Here is a 25,831-nt window from a genome sequence, read left to right on the forward strand (position 1 = left end):
ACAAGTTGCCTACTAATCCCATGTAATTGCCAGTGAAGCAGAAACTCATAAAGTTCAAACCAGACATGAGCCTGAAAATCAATGAGGAAGTTATCAAGCAGATCAAAGCCAAAGTCCTCAGGGTGGTTGAGTACCCAACCTGGTTAGGTAACATTGTGCCAGTACCGAAGAAATATAGGAAAGTTAGAGTATGTGTTGATTATCGGGATTTAAACAGAGCAAGTCCCAAAGATGACTTTCCACTGCCAAATATACACATCCTGATCGATAACTGCACCAAGCATGAATTTCAATCTTTTGTAGATTGCTTCACGGGTTATCACCAGATTTGGATGGACGAAGAAGACGCAGAGAAAATCGCTTTTATTACACCATGGGGGTATAGTGTTACAAGATGATGTCATTCGGTCTGAAAAATGTCGGGGCTACTTACATGAGAGCCATGACAACTGTCTTCCATGATATGATACACAAAGAAATAGAGGTGTATGTAAACGACGTCATTATCAAATCCAAGAGGGTCACGAACCACATAGCAAACTTGAGAAAGTTCTTTGATAGATTAAGAAGGTATAACTTGAAACTGAACCCCGCAAAGTGTGCATTCGAGGTCCCCGTAGGAAAGTTATTGGGATTCATTTTTAGTCGTCGAGGGATCGAGATGGACCCATCTAAAGTCAAGTCTATTTAGGATTTACTGCCACCTAGGAGCAAAAAGGACGTGATGAACTTCCTAGGACATCTCAACTATATTAGTCGATTCATAGCACAATCCACAGTCATATGTGAACCCATCTTCAAGATGCTGAGGAAAGATGCTGAGACAAGCTGGACCGAGGATTACCAGAAAGCTTTTGGCAAGATTAAGCAGTACTTGTCCATACCACCAGTGTTGGTCTCGCCACAGCCGGGACGGCCTTTGCTACTCTATCTATCTGTATTAGATGGAGCCTTAGGATGTGTTCTGGGACAACATGACGAGACAGGAATAAAGGAGCAAGCCATATACTACTTGAGTAAGAAGTTCACACCTTACGAGGCACGGTACTCTCTGCTAGGACATACTTGTTGTGCTTTGACCTGGATGGCCCAGAAGTTGAGGCATTACTTCTATGCTTATACTGCATACCTCATATCCAGCATAGACCCTTTGAAGTACATATTTTAGAAACCTATGCCAACTGGGAAGCTAGCTAAGTGGAAGATACTGTTGAGTGAGTTCGATATCATCTACGTAACTCAAAATACAGTCAAAGGGAAAGCATTGGTAGATCATCTTGCTGAAAACCTGGTAGGAGGAGAATATGAACCATTGAAAATGTATTTTTCTGATAAAGAGGTTTCATTCATAGGAGAGGACATTACCGAAGCATGCGACGGTTGGAGGATGTTCTTTGATGGAGCTGCAAACTTCAATGGAGTTGGGATTGGAGCAGTTTTGGTATTAGAAATAGGTCAACATTATTCAGTATCTGCTAAACTTAGATTTCCCTGCACCAACAACATGGCAGAATATGAAGTCTGCATACTAGGACTCAACATGGCAGTCGACATAAATATTCAGGAGTTGTTGGTAATCGGTGATTCAGATTTGCTTGTGCACCAAGTACAAAAAGAGTGGGTCACCAAGAATTCCAAGATATTTACATATCTGCACCATGTACAGGAATTGAGAAAGAGGTTCACGAAGATAGAGTTTCGACATGTACCCAGAATTCAGAATGAGTTTGTCGATGCATTGGTCCCATCCCAGTAAGCATCTGGTGTATTGTGCTCATGTTGAAGAAGAAACAGATGGAAAACCTTGGTTTCATGACATCAAGGAGTATTTGGCAAAAGTAGAGTATCCGAAGCATGCAAACCACACTCAGAAATGCACACTTCGAAGATTGTCCAATCACTTCTTCCACAGCGAAGGAAACTTGTACAGAAGAACTCCTAATTTGGGATTGCTAAGATGTGTCGATGCAAAGGAAGCCTCTAAGATACTTGAGGGCATACATACTGGGACCTGCGGCCCACATATAAATGGTTTTGTCTTAGCCAAGAAGATACTCAGGGCCGGTTACTTTTGGATGACCATGGAAACACGTCCGCAAATGCTACCAATGTCAAGTGCATGCCAATATGATAAAAGTACTGCCAAACGAGCTCAATGCAACAAGCTCACCTTGGCCATTCGCCGCCTATGGAATGGATTTCATTGGTCCAATTGAGCCCACTTCTTCAAACAGACATAGGTTTATTCTAGTGGCCATTGATTACTTCATAAAATGGGTAAAGGCTACATCTTACAAGGCTGTAACCAAGAAAGTCATCACAGATTTTGTCAAAGATTGTATTGCTTACCGATTCGGAGTTCCCGAGTCCATTGTTACTGATAATGCCGCCAATCTCAACAGCGATCTAATAAAATCCCTGTGTGAAACTTTGAAAATCAAGCACAAGAATTCCACAGCCTATTGACCTTAGATAATGGAGTTGTAGAAGCCGCCAACAAAAACATCAAGAAGATACTAAGGAAGATGGTAGAAAACCACAAACAATGGCACGAGAAGCTACCTTTTGCTTTGTTGGGATACCGCACTATAGTTCGTACATCAATCGGAGCAACCCCTTACATGCTGGTTTATGGTACCGAGGTTGTCATCCCAGCCGAGGTAGAGATTCCTTCTTTAAGAATCATACAGGAAGCCAAACTCAGCGATACAGAATGGATAAGGAACCGCTATGAACAATTGGCCCTCATAGATGGAAAAAGGATGAACGCAGTATGTCATGGTTAGCTTTATCAGAATAAAATGTCCAGAGCTTTCAACAAAAGGGTCAAACCAAGGCAATTTGCGCCAGGACAGCTGGTACTGAAGAAGATCTTCCCATATCAAGATGAAGCCAAAGGGAAATTCTCTCCCAACTGGCAAGGTCCTTACATGGTCCATAGGGTGCTGACAGGAGGAGCACTCATACTCGTAGAAATGGATGGAGAAATTTGGCCAAAATCAATCAATTCAGATGCAGTGAAGAGATACTATGCTTAGACTATTTATATTTGCTCATTTGATATGATTGAACTATGCTTGACCTGATTTCCTTTTAAGAGGGGATACGTAGGCAGACTTATGGGTTTGGTAATATCATAATAAAATTTCCATTTTCCCCAAAATCAGAAACTGGGGCAGAATTTTGAGGAGGACCCTCAAAATTCAAACATGAGAAAGTTGCAATGTCTCTGAAATATGTTACAGTCACTATTTCATCTAAAAATCAGTTGATATATCAATATGTTTCTAAAATGACTCTATTTTTATCAATAATTTCATATTTTTGAAAACTCTATTTCCGTGACAGTCAGGTGTTACCCAGGGAAACTCAAAAAGGCCTCCGAAATGGAGCAAAGCAAGGACAGCGGACAAAAGCACGAACCAACCTCCCCTCACGTAACTTACAATTTTTCTTTGAACGCAGGCACATTTGCTGTAATGATAACATCCGCAAATATATACACGTAGCAAGATTACTATCAATTAGCCCATTAGACACCGAATATATCTCCAGCTAAGACACATACTACTCTTATTTGCTACTCGCTCTTCGTATGGGATTAAGCCATGTCCTGCATGCTCGCATGAGACTAATCCTTGCCTCCATATCTGCATGAGGCTAATCCCTGCCTCCATATTTACATGAGGCTAATCCCTGCCTCCATATTTGCATGAGGATAATCCCCGCCTCCATATTTGCATGAGGATAATCCCTGCCTCCATATTTGCATGAGGCTAATACTTGCCTCCATATTTGCATGAGGCTAATCTCTACCTCTATATTTGTATGATGATAATCCTTGCCTCCATACCTTTATGAGGCTAATCCCTGCCTCTATAATTGCATGAGGCTAATCCCTGCCTCCATACTTTCATGAGACTAATCCCTGCCTTCAAACCTGCATGAGGATAATCCCTGCCGCCATACTTGCATGAGGGTAATTCTTGCCTTGCCTCCATATTTGTATGAGTCTAATCCTTGCCTCCATACCTGCATGAGGCTAATCCTTGCCTCCATACTTGCATGGGACTAAGCATTGTCCCTCCTTACATAAATATTACTCTATTCTAGTACTATCTATTTGCTTTTCAATCGGGCTAAAATCCGCCCTTCATTTCACAAGACTAAGCCTTGTCTTGGTAACACCATATTATTGCATCTCATGGGTTAAAACATCGCCAACCTATCCGAAGGCGTCATAGTCTAAAGGCATCATCCTCATAGCCGGAAGACAACATGCCATGGCCTAAGGATCTCTCAAATTTGCATATCATTATTCAAAGGCGACATGGTTCGGAGGCACCATCTTCATGGCCCGAGTACATCATTTCATGGCCTACAAATCCCGTACTAAACAATTCATGGCCCAGGACATCATGGCCTGAGGACACCATCCTTAACCGTCTGAAGACAACTTTCATAGTCCAAAGGGAATCTGCATCATGTTTAAATTTCCGCATAAATACATGTTTGTAGCATCTCTTTATCTGCAGGTGACCAGCAAGCAACCACTATCCTAGCAGGAGCGACCTTACTCTAGTTCCCTCAAACCTAACCATGCACCATAACCGCTCTTGCATCTCGTGTTCGTTCTTGCAATGACTTCATCAGTATATTTTGCCAATGAACCCAGAACTACACATGACCTGATTCCTGTAAAACCAGGGATATCTAGGTAACTCAAGATCAAAGTCCAACCTCTATCTTTCAAAACACCGCATTCAGTCAAAATTGGCCATCATTTCTTTACCCGAAAACTCTTTCATCCTACCCGGGTAAAGAGGGGCAGTTGTTGATATCCAATTTTTCCTCACATATTTTAAACACACATATATATACTTTCAAAATAGTACATATGCAGTTATAAGCCTACATAAGCATTTTGTATAATTTTTTCTATAGTTTTAAAGGCTCCAAATCAATTTATTTCTCCTTTTTTATTATATAAATATCCAATAATTGTCCTTTATACTACTTTTGTGATGAGTTAGTCACCGAAATTCATGATTTATGCCAATATAGTATTTAAATATTTTTTGTGCATTTTTGTGTAATTACATTTATATTTTTAAGCTAAATTGCATATTTTTGCAAAAATAGCCCATACTAATATATAACTACATTATTTATGCATAAAATGATCTTTCATATTTTTAAAATGTTAAATAACTATTTTAAATCATTTTAGTACACAAAGATATTTTTGGTACTCATTTATTATTTTAATAAATTATTTAGTTATTAAAATTTGGCCATATTTTACATTCAATTCTAATCCTAAATTGGACCCAACACTCAACCCAATTTTAAATCGAAAATATACCCAGCCTAATACTCATCTTCCCCAACCTAATACTCGGGAAAATTTTGGTCGTTGATCATTGTGATCAACGGTTCAGATTAACCCTTGCCTAAATTAAACCTAATGACCCCCCAAAAAACCCTCTCATTTTCCCTTACCTCTCACGCCGTCACCTAATCCTCTCCTCTCAAATGCTCTCAAACCTAACCCTAATCGGACCTCGCCGTCACTCATCTATGGCAATCTATAGTTGTTTCTCACCACCCCAGGCCTCTAAAGGCCTCTCTTGTACTGGTATCTCCATCTCTAGGGCCCTCAAGGGACCAGGTTTAGTTTGCTTGCATCTATGGACACTTCTCGCCTATTTCAGGCTGTCCCGATTTGATTCAGATTAAGATCTTCCTATATATATGGGTTTTTAGGCTTGTTTCTTCATCTCTATGATTGTTCTTCTCGAAACCCTAATTTCATTTTTCTGAACTTCTTAGATTTGTACAGATTTGAGATGGTTTGGACCTATTTCATATGAGTTTTACAAGAACCTTTTGATTTTTACAACAACCGTCTGATTTTTGAATGATTTTTCATTTTTCTCTAAACTAGGGTTTCCGAAAATTTCTTTTTCCAAAACATTTGGTAATTTTGAGTGTTTAATCATATGTTTCCTATATGTTCTAACCGATTTCATTAGGTTTGATCTAACCCTAACTTGTTTATACTAAAATCCCTAATTCTTTGGACATTCTTTGTTTGGTTTCTGAGTACTTGTATACTGACTTTGTTCTTGCCTTGGTTCTTGTGATTTTTCTTTAGCCATTTAGATGTCTCTTGGTTTTCTTATCCTAATATGCCTCTACTGAGTTTCTTAGTTCAACTTTTCTACTGATTCCATATGTTTATGTTCATTCTGACTATTCATGTTAAGACTATATTTTTCTCCTTAAATCAGGGTTGTTTTGAATTTTGATTTACCAATTTGCTTCGTTAAAAACTATGTGTTGAGCCCTGACTATTCCTTACTTGCCTGATTGGATTGTCTACGATATTTACTGACTCTTTACGCGATTTTCACTTTTAATTAAGTCCTGGACTATTCTGAAGTTCTAATTTTGGTTTGATTGAAACACTTTTCCTTAACAAAACTTTTGATTCTCACTTCTTTAATCATTTTAATTGAACTTCTTTCTTTAATTAAGTTTTCTCTTGCCTTATTTGTTATTTGATGATTCTTGCCAATTATTTCTTTAATTGAACTCCTGTTCATTCACCCCTAATTACCTACTCCATACCCAAGTCTTACTTGATTCCCTTCCTTAAATATCTGTCTTGTTTTTACCGTTGATTGATTATCCCTTGATTAAGGGGAAGACTTATTGATTTTACGTGTGTGAGTGATTTTGTGAATTTCCCTAATTTCTACATAATTGTTCCCTTCCCTTATTTTGTTTAACTCTTTATTACTATATAAACTCCTTCTTATTTTAATTTCTAAACACGAACAGTAGTTTAGAAACTACCGCTTTCCAATCTAAAAAGGCTCTCTTTTCTACTTGTGATCTCTATTGTTCTAGCCGGCTGCAAGCCAGGTCTGGAAATTGCACAATGCCTTTCTCACATCTTGTGTTTTTTCATTCTTTAACTAGGTATGCTTCTGATTAATTTTAAGAATCAAAACCTATGTGTTTACTTACTGCTTTAGTTCATGTGGTCTGAGTCCATTCTTGCTTTTGTTTACTACTTACCCATCATTCCTAATACTGCCTATTCAAACCTATGATTAGTATGTTTCAACTTTACCTACTTGTTTATTATCGTATTTAACATGTCTACATATGTATCTAGCATGTTTGACTGACTATTGTTTATCTAGCATTCCTTAACTCTACTTCTATGTAATTAGCATACCTTCACTTGTTAATATTTGCCTAGCATGCTCATTTAAGCCCTTTCCTGTTCTGCCTCTCTCCTACTAAGTTAGTTAATCTCCTTAGAGTAATTCTAGCTGTGTTGTTTAGATGTCCTCAACATGTTTCGGTTGTGATCCTTGTTGTTTGACTTACATTCTATCTAACCTACTAGTTCTATAGAACCCTTCAAAAGCTCTATGTATCCTGTTGATTGTGTGCTTCATTAAGGTGTCCTCTGTATGATCCTAACCTCTCTACCCTTGTGTGAAAGTTGTTTGCCAAAGTACCTCCTAAAAACTGTTTGTTTTATGACTTGTGTTTTGATTGCAAATAATTTCTTTACACTTCCTCAAACTATTTTATCACTAAATCAGCACTGGTTTTTCAGAAATTCTTTTCAATCCTAAGACCTTTCTTTAAACTGTCTCTTAAACTCTTTCAAACCATTATGCAGTTTCACTTACTCCTAGAATACTAGGTCCTCCCCCTCTGGTATGGGTACTGCTTAGAAACCCTTGAGATATCTTTGAACACTTGCATATCAGGGCTGGCACTTCCACACTGCACCTAAATCAGTTATTATTTGAGAAAGGTCTAGGTGTGAGCACTGCCCTGGATCCTTGAGGTCCTTAGGGAACTCTGACACACCTAGACATGAAATTGGCTATGGAATTTTGGGCATTTGAGACTACTGGAGGCTTGGAAATCACTTTGGTCCGACTTCAGGCTCCATATTGCTTAATTTCTGTTCTACTTATGTTATTCATTCAATTCTTGGTCTATAATAATTAATTGTAAACAAACAGTAGGGTGATTAGTGAAAAGGGAGGGTAGTTGTATATTGTGGGTAAAATTGGGTAGATACCATGCCTACAGGGTCCTTATTGATTCAAATGTGTTTGTTAGATAACATGCTTATAGGACCTGCTTTGGTTTAAATAAGTTTTGTTTGCTTTACTTCCATAAAATTAGAAGCCATACCTATAGGATCTAAGTCATCTTTTAATAATTAGATACCATGCCTATAGGAGTTAAAATCAGCTTTAATAGAAATCATGCCTATAGGGGTTTCACTTTGGTCGAATGAATTCTGCTTGCTTCACCTTATGTTTAATTAGAAATCATGATTATAGGACTTAAAACCAGTTTAGTGAGAAAATCAGTTTAATTCATGTTTATTCTAAATCGGTTTAAGTAACTACTTTGTCCGCTTGTTTAATAAGTTTTCAATGCTGCCCTAAATAATATTGCTAGAAAGCATGCTTATAGGATCTCAAGTTGTCCGTTAAAAATTGTTTACTGTTCTACTGCATTCCTGATCAATAATATATACCATGCTCATAGAACATCACCGTTATATGCCTAGGCAAGCCTGTAGGGCGATTAAAATTCTACAAACTATAAAACTACGCCTTGTTATTTGAGATTGCTCATATTCAACATGTTTAAAAGAATCAGTAGGCAAGTAGGATTCAGTTCTTTGACACTTTGGTCCTAATTCAATACTGTCTACTCTCTGCTCACCTAGATTTCATGTTCTATGGTTTTCTCTTAAATACCTGAAACTGTTGTTTGAGACGTGCACTTACTTGATCTGTTTGTGGAGGTAAAATGTGAGCCTTTAATTGTTCCCTCTTTAAATGCAGTCCTAATTGTTTTGATTGACGTTTAGAATTTTATCCTTTAAATACCTTAGGATGGTCTAGAACTACCTAAATTAGAGGTCCTAAACACCTCCAGGGCCACGAGGAGGGGACGGGTAGTGCACGCATAGGATATCTTTCATGGTTGATAAAACGCTTTAGGCTATGACCAAGGGGAGGGGATTGGGTAGTAAGATATGATGACTACGCGTTAATGTCACGTGTAGCCCCTCATTGAGGAGTGATTACTAGGCATTGTGTGGGTATGATCCTGTAGGCTAACCAACCTCGGACCTCTCTTTCCCAACTTCCGTTGTTTAAATGAATTTAATTTTCTTTATATGTGCAAATTATTCAAACCTTTTCCCTTGTTTTCATTACTTGAATCATGCATGCATCAAGAATGTCAAGACATACCTTTATTTGCAAGTATGTGTTAAAATCATTTATTTGTTAAAATGACTAATTCACATAAGTTTAAGTTCGGTCGGGACCCACCGTTGTGGACCGCGAGGGGTGCCTAACACCCTCCCCTCAAGGTTATTTCAAGCCCTTACCCTAATCTCTAATAATGCAAACTAGTCCATGAGTTAATTCCTCAAGGTGCCCTAACGCACCATAATTCGTTAGGTGGCGACTCTTCAAATACACGATTCCCAAAAGAAAACGAGTTATTTTCCCATAAATGTCAAAACCCGAACTTCCCATCAAAAGGGGAAAAAGGGGGCACGACAGGTCCAGTCCATTTAGAGCTGTGACTGGGCCATTTTTTGCAAATATTTAGTTGGCACATTCCTTATTTGTGAGTCCATAACAATTAATGCTAGATTACCCCCCCCCCCCGTAGCTAAGTTTTTTATATTCTCTAACGCTGTCATGGACCTTTACAGTAATCAAAAATAGCTTAGGAAGTATTTGAACATCGTAGTTTACTTTAGGCGCATAATAATAAATCATCGTGACTATGGGTATGGTTCCCGTGATATAGTTATGATACATAATTCTCAAATTCGGGTGTGCATTTTATGAGATCCGATCATAGCAACTTTGAATAATAATGATAGAATAAACATGTCGCAAATCGCGGGTGCATTTCATGTAGCGTGGTTTGCAATATTTTCCCAAAACGACAAGTGTACGACAACCGTAACTTGTTCAAGAAATAATTCCATAAATCCTAAAAAGAGTTTAAATAATCAAAAGCGGTTTAAAGGGCTAAAAATGCACAATAGGTTTAAAACTTGTAATTGATCAGATAATTAGGCCAATTATTAATAGTTAAGCGACCGTGCTAGAACCACGGAACCCGGGAATGCCTAACACCTTCTCCTGGGTTAACAGAATTCCTTACCTAGTTTTTGTGGTTTTGCAGACTTTTAAATAGAGTCAATTTTCCTTGATTTAGAATTTAAAATAAACTGGTGGCTTGGAACACCAATAATTATCCTAAGTGGCGACTTTGAATAAGTAAAATAATCCCATTTCGATTCATGTCACTTAAATTGAAAAAACTCCTTATATCCCTATCCCTCGGGTAAAAAGGAGGTGTGACAGCTTTGGCGACTCTACTAGGGAAAAGAACCCAGAACTTTTGGTCCAGGGTTCAATAATTCGAGCTTAGAATAACTGTCATACTTGGCTTTTATTTATTATCTAATTTTTTATTACATGTTTGAGCCTAATGTGCTAAATACCGCCTTTTACCACTTTGATATTGTTTTAATTGTATATAAAATTATTATGAAACCCTTCTTCTCTCTAAATCTTCTAGGATTTCTGTTAGAGTCATATCCTAATTTTAGAACGAGGTTTGGACAAGTTGCAAATCCGGTGAAGCTTCTGTATTCCCGGTACGCTGCCTTCCCCTCCCCCCCCCCGGATCGAGTTGTCCGCTCGGGTAAGCCAGGTCTAGAATAATACACCCAAGTTTTAAACCTAGAATAACATATCCTCGTGTCGGATCTCTAGTAGGAACACTTGTTTGCATCACGTGCATTTGACTTTGGGGACTTAACATAGGGGTTGGGTCCGTCTAGGACAGGTGCACCCGAAATAAAAGGACCATCCTGATACATTTTACTTGCTACTTGTACACTTATTTTTCTTCGGCTTGTATGTTGACGGCTTCTAGAATAAGGAAGAAAAGTCGAGAAAAATCAAATTGAGGTAGGAGAGAGAAAATTACCCGTTTTTGAAAAACCTGGTGTCCAAAATATCCCGAAGCTATGCTGAAATTTTGAAGAAAAAAAAAGAAAAAGAAGGAAACATTATTTCAAAATATTTCATATTTTTCTGTTGCGTCAAAGCTTACCGAACTACGCAGGTTTGATTCTCACCGGATATGAGATACGTAGGCAACTCTCATCGGGTCTAGCCCCGCTTTTTGCAAACATAACCCAAAAAATATGAAATGTTGTCATTTTTTGTCATAAAAGTTAGGTGATACCATTTTTGTCTAAATAGCCAGAAATGTCCCACCGGGATGCCGAAAAGCCGTTTTTGCAAGACTATCCACCTATGGCCCTTTTTATAATTTTTGGCCACTTGGCAAACACAACACTAAAATCTTCCTTTCCGAAGTGTTGAAGGGTCGTATTTACAAAAGTGGCCTTGAGCTATTTGAGTTACTGTTTGCACAAAATAATAATCTTTCTTTTGGGGTAAAAATAAATCACATATTTTTAACCAGTCGCTTAAAACAAATGTGCAGGATGAGCATTATTGAAAATATACCTTTTCAAGTCGTAGAGGAAATTACACTAGGACTCCATATGTGGTGGAACGACCTGGGGGAGGTCAGTAAAAGTGTTGTGACAAAGGCTTTAGGCGGGATCACCGGTCTTTTGAAGGTTAAGCCAAGGGTGGATATAATTGAAGCTTTAATACAATTTTGGTACTCGGCGCACAATGTGTTCCACTTCTCTGATTTTGAGTTGACCCCTACACTTGAGGAGATAGCAGGTTATGCTGGTCTTAACGGGAATCTCAGACATCGATATCCAGTAACACCAAGAGCTATAACCCCTCACAAGTTTTTGGACCTTCTGAGTAATAGCCGAAAAGTCAAAGATGGAAATTTGGTTGAAGGATTCTGCACATTCCACTTCTTATACTGCCATTATGGGGAACCCCACGGTTTTGAGGCTCAGAAGACTAGTTTAAGTCACGGAAATAAAGATAAATGGGAGGAACGCCGAGGATTGGCCTTCGTAGTGGCATTTTTAGGCACTTTAATTTGTCCAAGGAGTGATGGGCATATAGAGTTGGGGCTTGCAAGAGTGGCTGACTTCATGATCAAAAAGGCCAACGACACTATCATACCAATGATCCTAGCAGAAATTTATCGAGCTTTAATTGTTTGTTGAGCTGGGGCAAAGTTTTTTTAAGTTTGCAACTTGTTTTTGCAAATCTGGATGGTAGAACATCTTTGCCATCGCCCGGGGTACATGAACTATGGTCTAACTGGTCTCAATTGCATTGAAGAACATGAAAATCGGGTAGACGGTCATGAGTTTCCGGAAGGTACTAAGGCATGGTTTGCACATTTGGGTTCCTTGACTGTAAACCGAATTGAGTGGACGTTCGGTTGGCTCCCGGTCAATGAAGTTATTTATATGTCGACTAGAGTGTGTTTTCTTTTATTAATGGGTCTTCGGATTATTCAGCCGTATGCTCAGCACCGGGTTCTATGCTAGTTGGGTAGATACCAAACTGTCCCTCATGATGAAGATTTGAGTCAACAAGTTATTGAACTATGCCCAAAAGCTACATTCCCAGAAGAAATGGTTCGCCAGATTTGGCACCAATGTATGTTTCTAGAGCCACAGACTCGAGTACGAGATTTCTGACGACCCGAATGGTTGTCTTAAGAATTTACGTCTCGATCCCCTATTAACTACTTTCTCCGAATTTATTTCTGCTATTTTGATTTGCTGGGATGTTCGGTTTTAAGTTTCGGAGAGTTTTGGGACACCTAGTCCCTAAATGAGAGCTTAAGTGTTGGAAAGTTGACCATAGTCGGAACAGTGCGAAGATGGCCTCTGAATGGAAATCTGAAGGTTCCGTTAGCTCTGTTGGGTGATTGCGGGTTAGGGGAGTGTTTGGATTGTGTTTTGGAGGTCCGTAGCTAATTTAGGCTTGAAATGCCGAAAGTTGAATTTTGAAGTTTCTGGTTCGATAGTGAGATTTTTTATCCGAGGGTTGGAATGGAATTCCAGAAGTTGGAGTAGCTCTAGTGTTTAATGTGACATGTGTGTAAGATTTCAGGTCATTCGGACGAGGTTTGATAGACTTTTTGATCAAAAGTGTATTTTAAGAGTTTTTGAAATTCTTAGGCTTGAATCCGATGAAAAATAGGTGTTTTGATGTTGTTTTGAGCATTCCAAAGGTTGGAACAAGTTTGAAAGAAGTTATGGAATATGATGGTAGGCTTGGTTGAGGTCCTGGGGGCCTCAGGTGAGTTTTGGGTGGTCAATCGGACCATTTCGTGATGTTTGAAGTTGCAGAAAACTATTGTGTGTGTTGCAGACCAGTTGTTCTTCGCGTTCACGAGTGGACCCTTGTGTTCGTGAAGGGTTAGGATGTGGAGCAGAAGATTTTTCCTTCGCGTTCGCGAGGGAGTTCCCACGTTCGCAAAGGGCTGGGGTCTTTGAACTACGCGTTCGCGAGAAAGGAGTCGCGTTCGCGATGGGCTGGAAAGCTGAGCCTTCGCGTTCGTGAATAAGGGGACGCGTTTGCCAAGAAGGAAAAGTGGTCAATGTCAATTTGTTCTTCACGAATGCGAGGCTTTGACCGCGTTCGCAAAGAAGGATTTAAATGCCTGGGCAGAATGATTCAAAAGGCCTATTCCGCGATTTTGAGCCTTAGTTCCTCCATTTTTGGGCGATTTTGAAGCTTTTTGAAGGGGAATGAAGAGAGATTCAAGGGGAATCACTTGCAGGTAATATTTTTGACTTCATAACTCGTTTATATGTGATTAAAAACCTAATTAGTAGCGAGAAATTTGGGAAAAATAGGTAATTAGGGCTTGAGATTAAGAGACCTTAACATGGGTATTTAAGGGGACAATGAACTCTGATTTCAGTGTTGTTGTTATGTATAGATTCATGAGGGTACAAGGTTTCTGGAAATGTAAATTTTACCCGATTCCGAGATGTGATCCCGAGGGGCATTTTGGTCATTTTACCTAATTTCGCGTATTAGCTTAGAATTTCTTTGTAGAATCAATTACTTGAAGTGGTATTTATGTTATGAAATTGAATTGAATAGATTTGGGCAATTTGGAGTCATGTACTCGTGGTAAGAGCGTGGTTTCGAATTGATTATTGAGTCGGTTTGAGGTAAGTGGCTTGTCTAACCTTGTGTGGGGGACCTTCCCCTTAGGATTGGTATATTTGGTAATTGAAATGCCTTGTACGTGAGGTGCGTACTTGTGCAAATTGTTGGAAATCTGGTTTTCATTAAGTAATCACTAGTATGTTTCCTTTCCTGTTTTTATTACTTTCACTATTAAGCCTGTTGTTAGCTTAGGAAAGCATGTCTAAGTGACTTAATTGCTTTATTTGCTCAACCTGCCTTACCTGATTTCTGTGCAGCATGCTAGGCTAGAATCACTTGTTACATTAATATGAAATTTTGCCATTTCTCTATATTTTCTTGCTGTGTATTTATTTTGGGACTACGAATGTGGGATTCCAGTAGCTCCCCCTTATCTGTTTATTTTGGGACTACGGATGTTGGATTCCGATAGATTGATAACGGCCTCCTCCGCACTCCTATTGAGAAGCGAGAGAGGGTCAGAGCAGTTTTTACCCGATTTTGGTTCGGGATCGATTTCCACAGAGAGCTAGAATTTGGAATCGAGTATCTATCTAGTTTAGGATTGCATATGTGTTCCAAATTACACTTCTAATCATTTTTGGGGTTTTCGTTTTACTTCTACTATTATCAACTACAAATGGTAAATGCAACTAGATTAAGCTAAGAGTTAAACTAAAAACGGTTGTTCAAATAGTTTAAAAGGCACTAGGGTAATGACTTTTACCTAGGTCTTTAATTGACGGGTAATTGAATCTAAGACACGATTGACATAATTGGGGAGTATGATATAACCGTTGCACTATTTTACCCACTTACACCTCTCGGTGGTTCGAGTGATTTTTCCCAAATTGACTTTCTCAAAACCAATTGGGTATGCAAATATGTACAAGCAACTAGGGTTCAAGTCGGGTATTACTCTCTCGAGGTTTAACCCTTTAATTGGAGCTATCAATCTCTTGAGTACACCCCAATTCCTTGTTGGACCAATTTCGGAGACTTAGGCTCTCTTTCTCAAGAAGAACCCAAGTTAACTAAACACAAACTAGTGTTTGCAACCACTAATTCAGAAATTAACCATGAAATAGGCCCAAATATCAAACACACATAGTCATTTTAGACTTAAAATACAAGACCCATCAATTACCTACACTAGGGTTGAGCCACAACCCTAGCTTATGGGTCTAGCTACTCACAATTAAAGAAGAAAAGCAAGAAATAGATAAAGAACAACTCATATTAATTGATCAGTAAGGTAAATAACAAGATTCAATGATGAAAAGCAGATAAAATTGCCCAAAATGGCTAAGAAAGTCGAACCCACGAGTGCAGCTACGTTACAAAACTATCTGATACCCTAAAAATGGGAAAAGAAGCTATTTATACTAAGGTGAAAATTCTGGGCAAAAATGCCCCTGCGGGGTTAGTGCGAACCGCACAAAATGGAGTGTGGCCGCACTAGGGCTCTTGACTTCAAAATCCAACTCTCTAAACTCAGGCAATGCGGACTGCATAGAACGGACTGCGACCCCGAAGGCTTCTAGTGCGGTCTGCACAAAATGGACTGCGGACCGCATTGCCTTGAAACATCAAAACTGGCATCTCTCTGATTCTTTGTGGCCGCATTGTCTTTATGCCTGAATGTCAACCTCTCTGAATCCCCTAGTGCAGACCGCACAGAATGGTGTGCGGCCGCACTGGCCTGTTTTGTCTGAGCTTTGTCTTGTCTTGGGACTTGTGAAAGTTTCACTCTTTTTTGAGCTGATCTTTGACATTTTGTCACTTTGTTGATCAAACGTGCAATCAAACACACTTGTGAGCCTTTTAGGACTATTTTGTATGAATTTCTAATCAAAGCATAAGCAAGAAGGAGTATAAAATGTGTTAAAATTCCTACTTATCAACTCCCTCAAACTTAAGCTTTTGCTTGTCCTCAAGCAAACAAAATAAGACCCACCTCTTAAGGGAAAATTCAAGAAATATTTAGCTGACCTAAAGTAACCTCATCTAGCATCAGTTGGGACTAACAATTTCCCTCAATACAAATGAATCATTAACAACTTTTACTCCTTGAAACACCATAGATTAAGTGCGATACAAGAGCATCAAGAATTGACTCAACACATCAAAGAACTCTTTTCTATTACTTCGATCATTATGGAACCCAAACTTACACATCCTCAACTCTCCCTAAGCAAAACTCACCTTTAGAATAGTGGCACTCAAAACGAGGTTAATGGAAGTTGACTCATCTCTCTCAAGAAAATGTCACAAGTCTGGCTCTAGGTACCATATGCTTGCCCCTTATGTGAGTATCCACTAATGTAAGCTTCATTCAACTCAAGATCATATAGGGCTTTTGTGGGGACATTGTGAAGGCTTTTGTGGGGATATTGTGAAGGCTTTTGGTTCAGGGTAGGAAATATTTTGGTCTAAGTAGGTTCCATCTTCCCTTAAACACTTCTTTTGATTCATTTGGCATCCATTCACTTGACTCTTTGAGTCATTTCACTTCTTTCTAAGGGGTTAGAGAGACACACTGTCACTCTTTCTTATGCATTTCAAACCTTTTCTCCCTTTTCAACTTTCCACACCTTTCTTTCTTTGCTTTTCTTGAATCATTTTTTGTTCTTTTTCATATTAAACATTCTATTTTCCATTTTGCTTTTCTTTCTTTTTCATTGCCTTTCCTTTTCTTCATTTTTGTGCCTTTTTACCACTTTGTTGCACTCCTCGTCTCTCCCCCCAAACTTATACTTTTGCCATGTGCTAAAGGAAAGATCGAGTTCCAAGAGGGGGTATCTTTTAGAACGGGTATAGGCTTGTATTATAGTTCTTGAAGGAAAAAGGTCTAAGGCTCAAAAGGGTTGACTAGGGATCTTATCGTTGGTAGGTTATGGGTGTGTTCAACTATCATTTGGACCAAGGAGAGCCTATAATCATGTCTCAAGTTCTAGACCAATGGCTCGGGACTTGGACTTGCAATGCGATTACTCACCACACAAGCTATGGGATTGCTAAAGACGCAGAGTCAGGGACCCACAACGACCTTAGATAAGATTTGAGCACACAACGGTCCCGAAAACCCACTTATGATTATCGGTCAACACAAAAGTCTCAAGGTCAGTACTTTCACCATCCTAAACACCACAATTTGTTTTTGACCATAAGATCAAAGGCAAATGTGCTAGGCCCAAGTGAAACTTTGCTTGAGGCACCCTTAACTACTAACTACTAAAAACGAAAAGAAAAACGGACTCAAACCCTTAACAAGGTTGTCACGCCATCCATCATTGGGAAGAGAAACCCGGTTCACATAACACTCCACCTTTGGAAAGAACCATGGTATTAAGAAAACCAAAGGCTTATTGCAAACTTGAGAAACAAGAAGCTATGAATCACAAATAAGAAGCTAAGAACGAAAAAATTGCGGAAAGTAGAATGAATATATACAAGAGGGGATTTGAAATGCAATAGATGGGATGAATATGTACAATGTAACATAACTTTATATACATACCCAAAGTAAAATAAAAGTGTGATAAATGTAAGAAATGTTAAAATTATATACAACCCAAAGGTGAAAAATCAAGAAAGCATAAAAAAGTATCAAATATATACAATCATCCGAATGAATAAAAAGTAGGGCCTACCCCCTCAAATGAAAGTTAGCATTGTCCCCAATGCCAACTAAACCAAATAAAGCATCAAAGAGAGAGAGGAAAAAGGATATAGGGACTCCCTATGGTCTGTCTGTCTACATAGGCTCCTGAGTGGTCCCAGGGTCCTCATTGTGCTCGAAGACCTCAAACTGGTTCCCGGTGGCCTGCTGCTCTACTACTGCTGGGACCTGGGCCTGGACCTGGACAGGCTCCTGAAGTGCATCCTAAGGCTGACTGGAGGAAGCCTCCGATGGGTCAGCCAACTGGATGATTGCATCATCCGCTCTAGGAATCACCCTCTTCCTCTTGGGAGGCCTTTGTGACTGCTCTGGATGGGAATGAGCTGTGGGTACTGGGTCCCGGAGCAGTAAGTCTAAAGGTAGCTGATCCGCCTTCAGTCTGTCAACATCAGTTCTTAACACCTTCACAGACTCCTTGGATGCCCATGTCTTCCTCAGCTTCTTGTGCTCCTGAGCAAGCTTTTTGAGAGACTTGCTATGTGAATCAACTGCCTCAGTTAGTACCTTCTGACTGTCGAGGATTTTCTTCTGGTTGTCTAAAATCTCTTTCAAAGCATCCTCTATCGACTGGGAAACATGTAGGACTGGAGGTGCCGACTAAGCCTCTACTGTGGTAGTCAAGATGGACAACTTGGATGAGGCAGTCTTCATCCAGTTGTTGATACTCAGAAGTGCCTGGCTCAGTCGGTGGGCAGTAATAGGATGGGCCTAGAAAGATGGAATCTCCGGGTCTACTGAGGTGGATGGACCAGGAGGGGCAGCACTGGAAGTAGATGTAGGCTCAGCTGGAGTCACTACCACAACTGGCTCTTCAGACTGGCCAGTTGGAGCAGTAACTGTACTCTTGAAGTTCTTGCTCTTGGGGTTATCATCCCCCTGCATGCTATACCAGGAGAAAGGGGCCTTTGTTTTGACTTTGATGTCGAAGGGCCTCTTCTCCACTTTCAGGTCCTGGAAGTACATAGTGAGGAAACAGGGGAACGGGTAATTTCTGTCATGCTCGGCACCCACAATTGTAATAATCTGCGACACCACATTCCCCACATTGATTGGGTACCCCATCATGATTGAAGCCACTAACACAACCTGGTGGAGAGGGAGGAAATTTTCATGTGTCGTGGGGTCCAACCTGCTACATACAAAGGTCTCCCACCCCCGTGCCTCAAAGTTCAAACTCCGTCTCAAGATCTTGACTCCAGTAGTCAACCAGTCGGGGGTGGTACCTGGGATTGCCAGGTACTGTGCTAGCCAGGGACGAACTTCCTCGCCCATTTCCATCTTTGCCATGTACAGGGTCTCATCTTCCTCATTAAACCCAAGATAGTCACTGACTATCTTTCCATCAAACAACACCTTCAGATTTCAAACCTTGGTCACTTTGGAGCCCTTTTTGATGTGGGCTACGTTGTTGTAAAATTCCTTGACCAAGTGTTCGTTGGCATCCACACACTCATCTAGAAACTATTCCCAACCCACTCTTGTCCTAAACTGCCTCCTGACATTTGGGTTGTTAGGTAGCAAGTCTTTATCAATAAAACTCCTCTCCAGGATTAACTTCCTCACCGGCCACCATTCCCGGAACTTATGGTACGCTACCTCACTAACAAACCGGTCCTTCCACACCTCTGGCTTCCTAGTTTGGGCAATACCCCCCACTTGTGGTTCACCTCCTTCTCCAACTTCTTCGTCTCCCCCTACTTCCTCCTCATCACCTACCGCACCCTCTCTAGATAATAAAGTTGTGGGAGAGGTAGATTATTCCCCACTACCATCACCTGAGCCCTCAGACGAACCAGAAGAAATGTTCACTGATGCTTGGGCAGTCGGGGATGCTGGAGGTATATCTCTCAGTCTATGTCCTTCGGCCAGTCAGGGATGTATTCTGGCACGGAGTCCGAAGAGATCTCCTTGGAAGGCTCGTGCTCACTCCCCGACATGTCAATGGCTTTGTCAGCGGCTTTTATCACTTTCCTCATGTTCTTGATGTTTTGCCTAGCTTGGGGAGTGAGTCTTATCATTTTTTGCTTCCCTCCCCAGGAAGATTTGCCTCTGTCAGGTTGTTTAGATCCTTTGCCTCGTTGTTGTACCATTGTCTGCAAACACAATTCAAATGACTTTAGTATCAATAGCAGCAGGCAAGAAACAGAATTGTAGACAGAAGAAAAGAGTTGCATACATATTGCAGAAGGTACCCAGTGCGGACCGCACAAAGTGGTGTGCATCCGCACAGGGGCCAATACGGACTGCACAAAATGGCCATGCGGACCGCACAAAATGTAGTGTGGCCTCACTACCCAAAGTTCAGCTTTCAGAAGTTTCATCAATGCGGTCCGCATAAAATGGTACTGCTGACCGCATCGGGGCACTGCGGACCGCACCGAAACAACTGCGGTCCGCACTGAGTGCCTAGTTGTGGCACTAAGTTAGGGTTTAATGGATTTTTGATTTTAAGCATAATTAATACCTAAACAATGCCCCTAAGTGATTTCCCATTGTTTTTAACTACAGGAGCCTACTCTAATCAAGAAATTTACAACCCTAACCTAATCAATTGAAGAAAAACTACGGGAAACATAGGGAGAGAAACAAGAAACACTAAAATCAAAAGAAATTAACAAAATTGAATAATTAAAAGGCAAGCAATGGTACCAGATGTGAGAGTTAATGAAGAGTAACAAGTCCAAGGAGTTAATTACGAACAAATACGGTGATGAACAGTGCTTGTATAAGTTTTAAGAGTCAAAGTTCAAAAAGGGTAAAAGGAGGGCCTCAAGCCCTATTTATAGAAAAGGACCTGGGGCCCAGTCTCACCAACCAGTGCGGACCGCACAAAATCTCCCGTGGTCCGCACTACACAGCTTTTGCCAAGTTTGACCAAGTAACCCACTATGGTCCGCACAAAATGTAGTGCAGCCGTAGTGGCAAACTTCAGAGAGGTCATCATTTCACCCTTCACTAGTGCGGTCCGCACTAAATGTAGTGCGGCCGCACTAACAACTTTAGAGAACTGGCACTTTTTTCCACTATGTCCTGCACTGCACCAACATAATCATGTAACATCTCACAACCAGTTAGCCCAAAAATAAATCCTATCCTACAATGAAAACCAAAGAAAAACAAGAAGAAAAACACATGGGTTGCCTCCCAAGATGCGCCTGATTTAACGTCGCGGCACGACGCAAGTTACCATCACATCATTTGAAATGGAGAAGTGCCACCACATAGTTGTCATCAATTTCTAAGATAATGCTTGACCCGGTGCCCATTAACTCTAAAAACTTCACCATTTTTGTTCTTTAAATCAAGAGCACCAAATGGGGTCACACACACCACTTCAAAAGGTCCACTCCATTTTGATTTGAGCTTTCCCGAAAACAGACGTAACCGGGAGTTGAACAAGAGAACCAAATCACCTACTTTGAACTCCTTTCCACGAGCATATTTATCATGAAGGTACTTCATCTTGTCCTTATACAAGGACGAACTGGAGTAGGCATAGAATCTGAATTCATCAAGTTCATTAAGCTGCTCCACATGAAGATTGGCTGCAACATCCCACTCAAGATTAAGCTTCCGCAAAGCCCACATGTCCTTGTGCTATAACTCAACCAGTAGATGACAAGCTTTCCCAAACACCAACCAATGCAGAGACATACCAATCGGAGTCTTATAAGCAGTCCTATAAGCCCATAGAGCGTCATCCAACTTCTTTGACCAATCGATCCTATTTGCATTGACCGTCTTTGACAATATGCTTTTGATTTCCCTATTGGAGACTTCAACTTGACCACTTGCTTAAGGATGATAGGGAGTAGAAACTTTGTGATTGACACCATACTTTGAAAGCAAGGTATCGAAAGCTCTATTGCAAAAATAAGACCCCCCATCACTAATGATTGCGCGAGGAGTATCAAACCTTGTAAAAATGCTCTTTTTGAGAAATGCAACAACACTCCGGGCCTCATTGTTGGGCAAAGCCACAGCTTCAACCCACTTTGAAACATAGTCTACCTCCACAAGAATGTAAGTATTCCCACAAGAGCTAACAAATGGGACCATGAAATCAATGCCCCATGTATCAAAAATAACAACTTCAAGGATGGTATTGAGAGGCATCTCATTTTTCTTCGAAATTCCACCCACTCTTTGGCATTCGTCGCATCTTTGAAAAAAGTTGGCCAATAAAACCCACAACTAAGAACTTTAGAATCCGTCCTCGCCCCGCCATGATGGCCACCATAGGGAGAGGAATGACAAGCCTCCAAGATACTCAATTGCTCCTCCTCCGGGACATACCTTCGGATCACACCATCCGTGCAAATCTTGAACAAGTACGGCTCATCCCAATAGAAGTCCAAACTATCCCGCTTGAGCTTCTTCCTTTGGCTATAAGAGAGCTCACACGGGATTATACCGGTCACAAGGAAGTTAGCAACATCGGCAAACCATGGCATATCATTCATTGACACTGAAAGGAGTTGTTCATCAGGAAATGAATCATTGATCTCTAGGCCATCACGAGGCCTCCCCTCCTCCTCCAAGAGGGACAAGTGGTCTGCCACTTTGTTCTCACTACCTTTCCGGTCCATAATCTCCAAATCAAACTTTTGAAGTAACAAGACCCATCGCATCAGTCTAGCTTTGGAGTCCTTCTTCGTCATCAAGTACCGGAGTGTGACATGGTCGGTATGAATAATAACATTGGCACCCATAAGATACGGTCAGAATTTTTCCATAGCAAACACAATAGCCAAAAGTTCTTTCTCTGTCACCGTGTAGTTCACTTGAGCAGCATTCATTGTCTTGCTCGCATAGTACACCAGATGAAACATTTTGTTCACTCTTTGACCCAAAATCGCCCCAACTGCAACATCGCTCGCATCACGCATGAGCTCAAAGGGCAAGCTCCAATTAGGCACGGTAATGATAGGAGTGGTGGTCAACCTATGCTTAAGAAGTTCAAAGGCTTGCATACATTTCTCATCAAACACGAACTTAGCATCTTTTTCTAATAACTTGCACAATGGGTTCGCTACCTTCGAAAAGTCTTTGATAAATCTCCGGTAGAACCCTGCATGCCTAAGAAAACTTCGAACTCCCTTGACGGATGCAGGGGAGGAAGCCTTGAAATCACATCGATCTTTGCTTTATCTCCCTCAATACCATGCTTCAAAAATTATGTCCAAGAACAATTCCTTCTTCCACCATAAAGTGGCATTTCTCCCGATTGAGAAGAAGATTGGTTTCTTCACAACGGGCCAACACCCTACCAAGATTCTTCAATCATTCATCAAATGAGTCCCCCACAATACTAAAATCGTCCATAAACACCTCCAAAATGTCTTCCACCATATCGGTGAAAATGGCCATCATACACAGCTGAAATGTAGTCGGTGCATTACATAACCCAAAAGGCATCCTAGAGAATGCAAAAGTGCCATATAGACAAGTGAATGTGGTCTTCTCCTGATCTTCCGGAGCAATCAAGATTTGGTTGTACCCAAAATACCTATCTAAGAAGCAATAGAAGGCACGCCCAGCAAGTCGGTCTAACATCTGGTCAAGGAAAGGCAAAGGGAAGTGATCCTTGCGGGTTACTTTATTCAACTTGTGGTAGTCCATGCATACCCTCCAACCAGTGACTGTTCTTGTAGGAATCAACTCATTTTGAGAATTTGTAACCACGGTCATGTTACCCTTCATCGGTATACATTGCACCGGCGAAGTACAAGAGCTATCAGAGATGGGGTACACAACCCCGGTATCTAACCACTTGATCACCTTTTTTTCACAACTTCTTGCATTGCTTCGTTCAATCTTCTTTGATTCTCCAAGGAAGGCTTTGCATCATCCTCCAAGATAATTTTGTGCATACAAAATGCGGGACTTATTCCCCGATATCAGCTAAAGTCCATCCAATTGCCTTTTTCCACTTTTGAAGTACCGCCAATGTGGCATCAACCTGCATGTTAGTAAGGCAAGAAGAAAGAATAACTGGCAAAGTAGAATTTGAGCCTAAAAACTCATACCTGAGGTGTGGAGGAAGTGGCTTCAACTCCAACACCGGAGGCTCCTCAATTGAAGGTTTAGTAGGTGGAGTCTTTCTATTCTCAATATCCAAAGACAATTTCCTAGGCTTATAAGAATAAGAGCTCATTCCATGTAAAGCATTCACGCACTCCACTCGGCTTGAATCCTCATTGACATCAAGATTCAACAATACGGCCTCCAATGGGTCCTCCACATTGATCATTGCACTGGTGTTATCAATTATCACTATTGTGAAGAGGTCAACAAAAGAACACACCTCGGTACTATTGGGCTGCTTCATAGGTTTGCACACATGAAATACCACCTTTTCATCACCCACCCGGAAGGTGAGTTCCCCTACTTCCACATCTACCAATGCCTTCCACGTAGCTAGGAAAGGTCTACCCAGTATAATAGGAACTTCGTAGTCCACTTCGCAGTCCAAGATCACAAAATCAGCTGGCAAGATAAAATTGTCCACTCGGACAAGCACATCATCAATAATACCCAAGGGTCTCTTAATCGATCTATCCGCCATTTTTAACCTCATGGAAGTCGGCCTAGGTTTCCCAGTACCCAAAGTTTTGAAAACTGAGTAGGGCATCAAATTGATACTAGCTCCCAAATCACATAGAGCCTTGGCAAAATCTGCACTCCCAATGATGCAAGGAATGGTGAAAGCACCGGGATCTTCAAGCTTTGGGGCCATTGAATGCACTATAGCACTAACTTGGTGAGTCGTCTTTATAGTTTCACAATCCATAGAATGCTTCTTTGTGACCAAGTCTTTCATGAATTTTGCATAGCCCGGCATTTGTTCAAGTGCATCCACCAAAGGCACATTAATAAATAAGCTCTTCATCATGTCAGTGAACTTTTTAAACTAATTATCATTCTTTAGCTTCGCAAGCCTTTGAGGATAAGGTGGAGGTGGCCTTGGCAAAGGTTCCTTGGCTTTAGGCACAACCGGCTCCGGCATATCAATTATGTGTTTCCTAGATGGGTTCACATCATTCTGAGTTTCCGCCTCGACATCTTGAATATCAATCCTTACTTCCTTATTCACATTTTCATCAACCACATCTTCAACTAACAAAGGGACTTTATTTTCTTGCAATTCAACATCATCATCCAAGATTTGCTTTTGGTTGGAGGCATTCACATCACCGCCTCTCCCACTTCTCGTTATAACCGCCATAACATGATTCCCACCCTTTGGGTTCACTACCGTATCACTTGGTAGAGCACCCTTAGGGTGCGCATTTAATGTCTAAGAGATTTGGCCCAATTGTACTTCCAAGTTTCTGATAGAGGTATTGTGGGAAGCTAACTGTGCATCAGAATCCGCATTCTTCTTCATCATCTGTTCGAACATCATTTCAATTCTGCTCATATCATTGCCAGAAGAACTAGGACCTTGAGATGGAAATGGGGGTGGATTGTTTGGTTGTTGGTACATTGGGGGCTTTTGAAAGCCTTGCCCCCGATTTCCTTGGTTTCTATTGTTCCATCCACCTTGGCTGTTATTGCCACCCTAATTGTTGTTATTACCATTCCAATTCCCTTGGTTGCCTTGATTGTTGTTCTGATTGCCCCAGTTGTTGTTTTAGTTGTTGTTCCCCCAATTACCATTGTTTTATTGTTGGTTGCCCCAATTGCCTTGAGGTCTCCACTGTTGTTGGTTGGAAGAGTTGCCCCGTTGGCCTTGATAGTTGTTTACATATTGAACCTCTTCACTTTTGCCATCATAACCATCATTTTAAAATCCATCACAGTCATCATCAAATTGCTCAGAATTCCCTTGGTTTTGTTGCCTTCTTTGCCTTGTTTTGTTGACAAGCATATTAACACCCTCCTTGACATTCACTTGGCGAGGATTTTGAACTTGTTGCAACTGTGCCTTTGCCAA

At 40.6% G+C, this 25,831-nt stretch overlaps 1 protein-coding gene across 1 annotated transcript; it reads left to right on the plus strand.

The window, feature by feature from the left end:
* The first annotated feature begins 1,174 nt into the window (after positions 1-1,174).
* On the plus strand, positions 1,175-1,756 carry LOC138883338 (uncharacterized). Its single transcript, XM_070164020.1, has one exon. It carries the CDS (start codon positions 1,175-1,177, stop codon positions 1,754-1,756), a length of 582 nt encoding a protein of 193 aa, XP_070020121.1.
* Positions 1,757-25,831: the final 24,075 nt, after the last annotated feature.

The sequence above is a fragment of the Nicotiana sylvestris genome, chromosome 12, assembly GCF_000393655.2.
Source record: "Nicotiana sylvestris chromosome 12, ASM39365v2, whole genome shotgun sequence".
Lineage (NCBI taxonomy): Eukaryota > Viridiplantae > Streptophyta > Magnoliopsida > Solanales > Solanaceae > Nicotiana > Nicotiana sylvestris.

Bases quoted from the DNA above. Each gene is read 5' to 3' on its own strand.
- LOC138883338 (XM_070164020.1), top strand. From the start codon at position 1,175: ATGCCAACTGGGAAGCTAGCTAAGTGGAAGATACTGTTGAGTGAGTTC.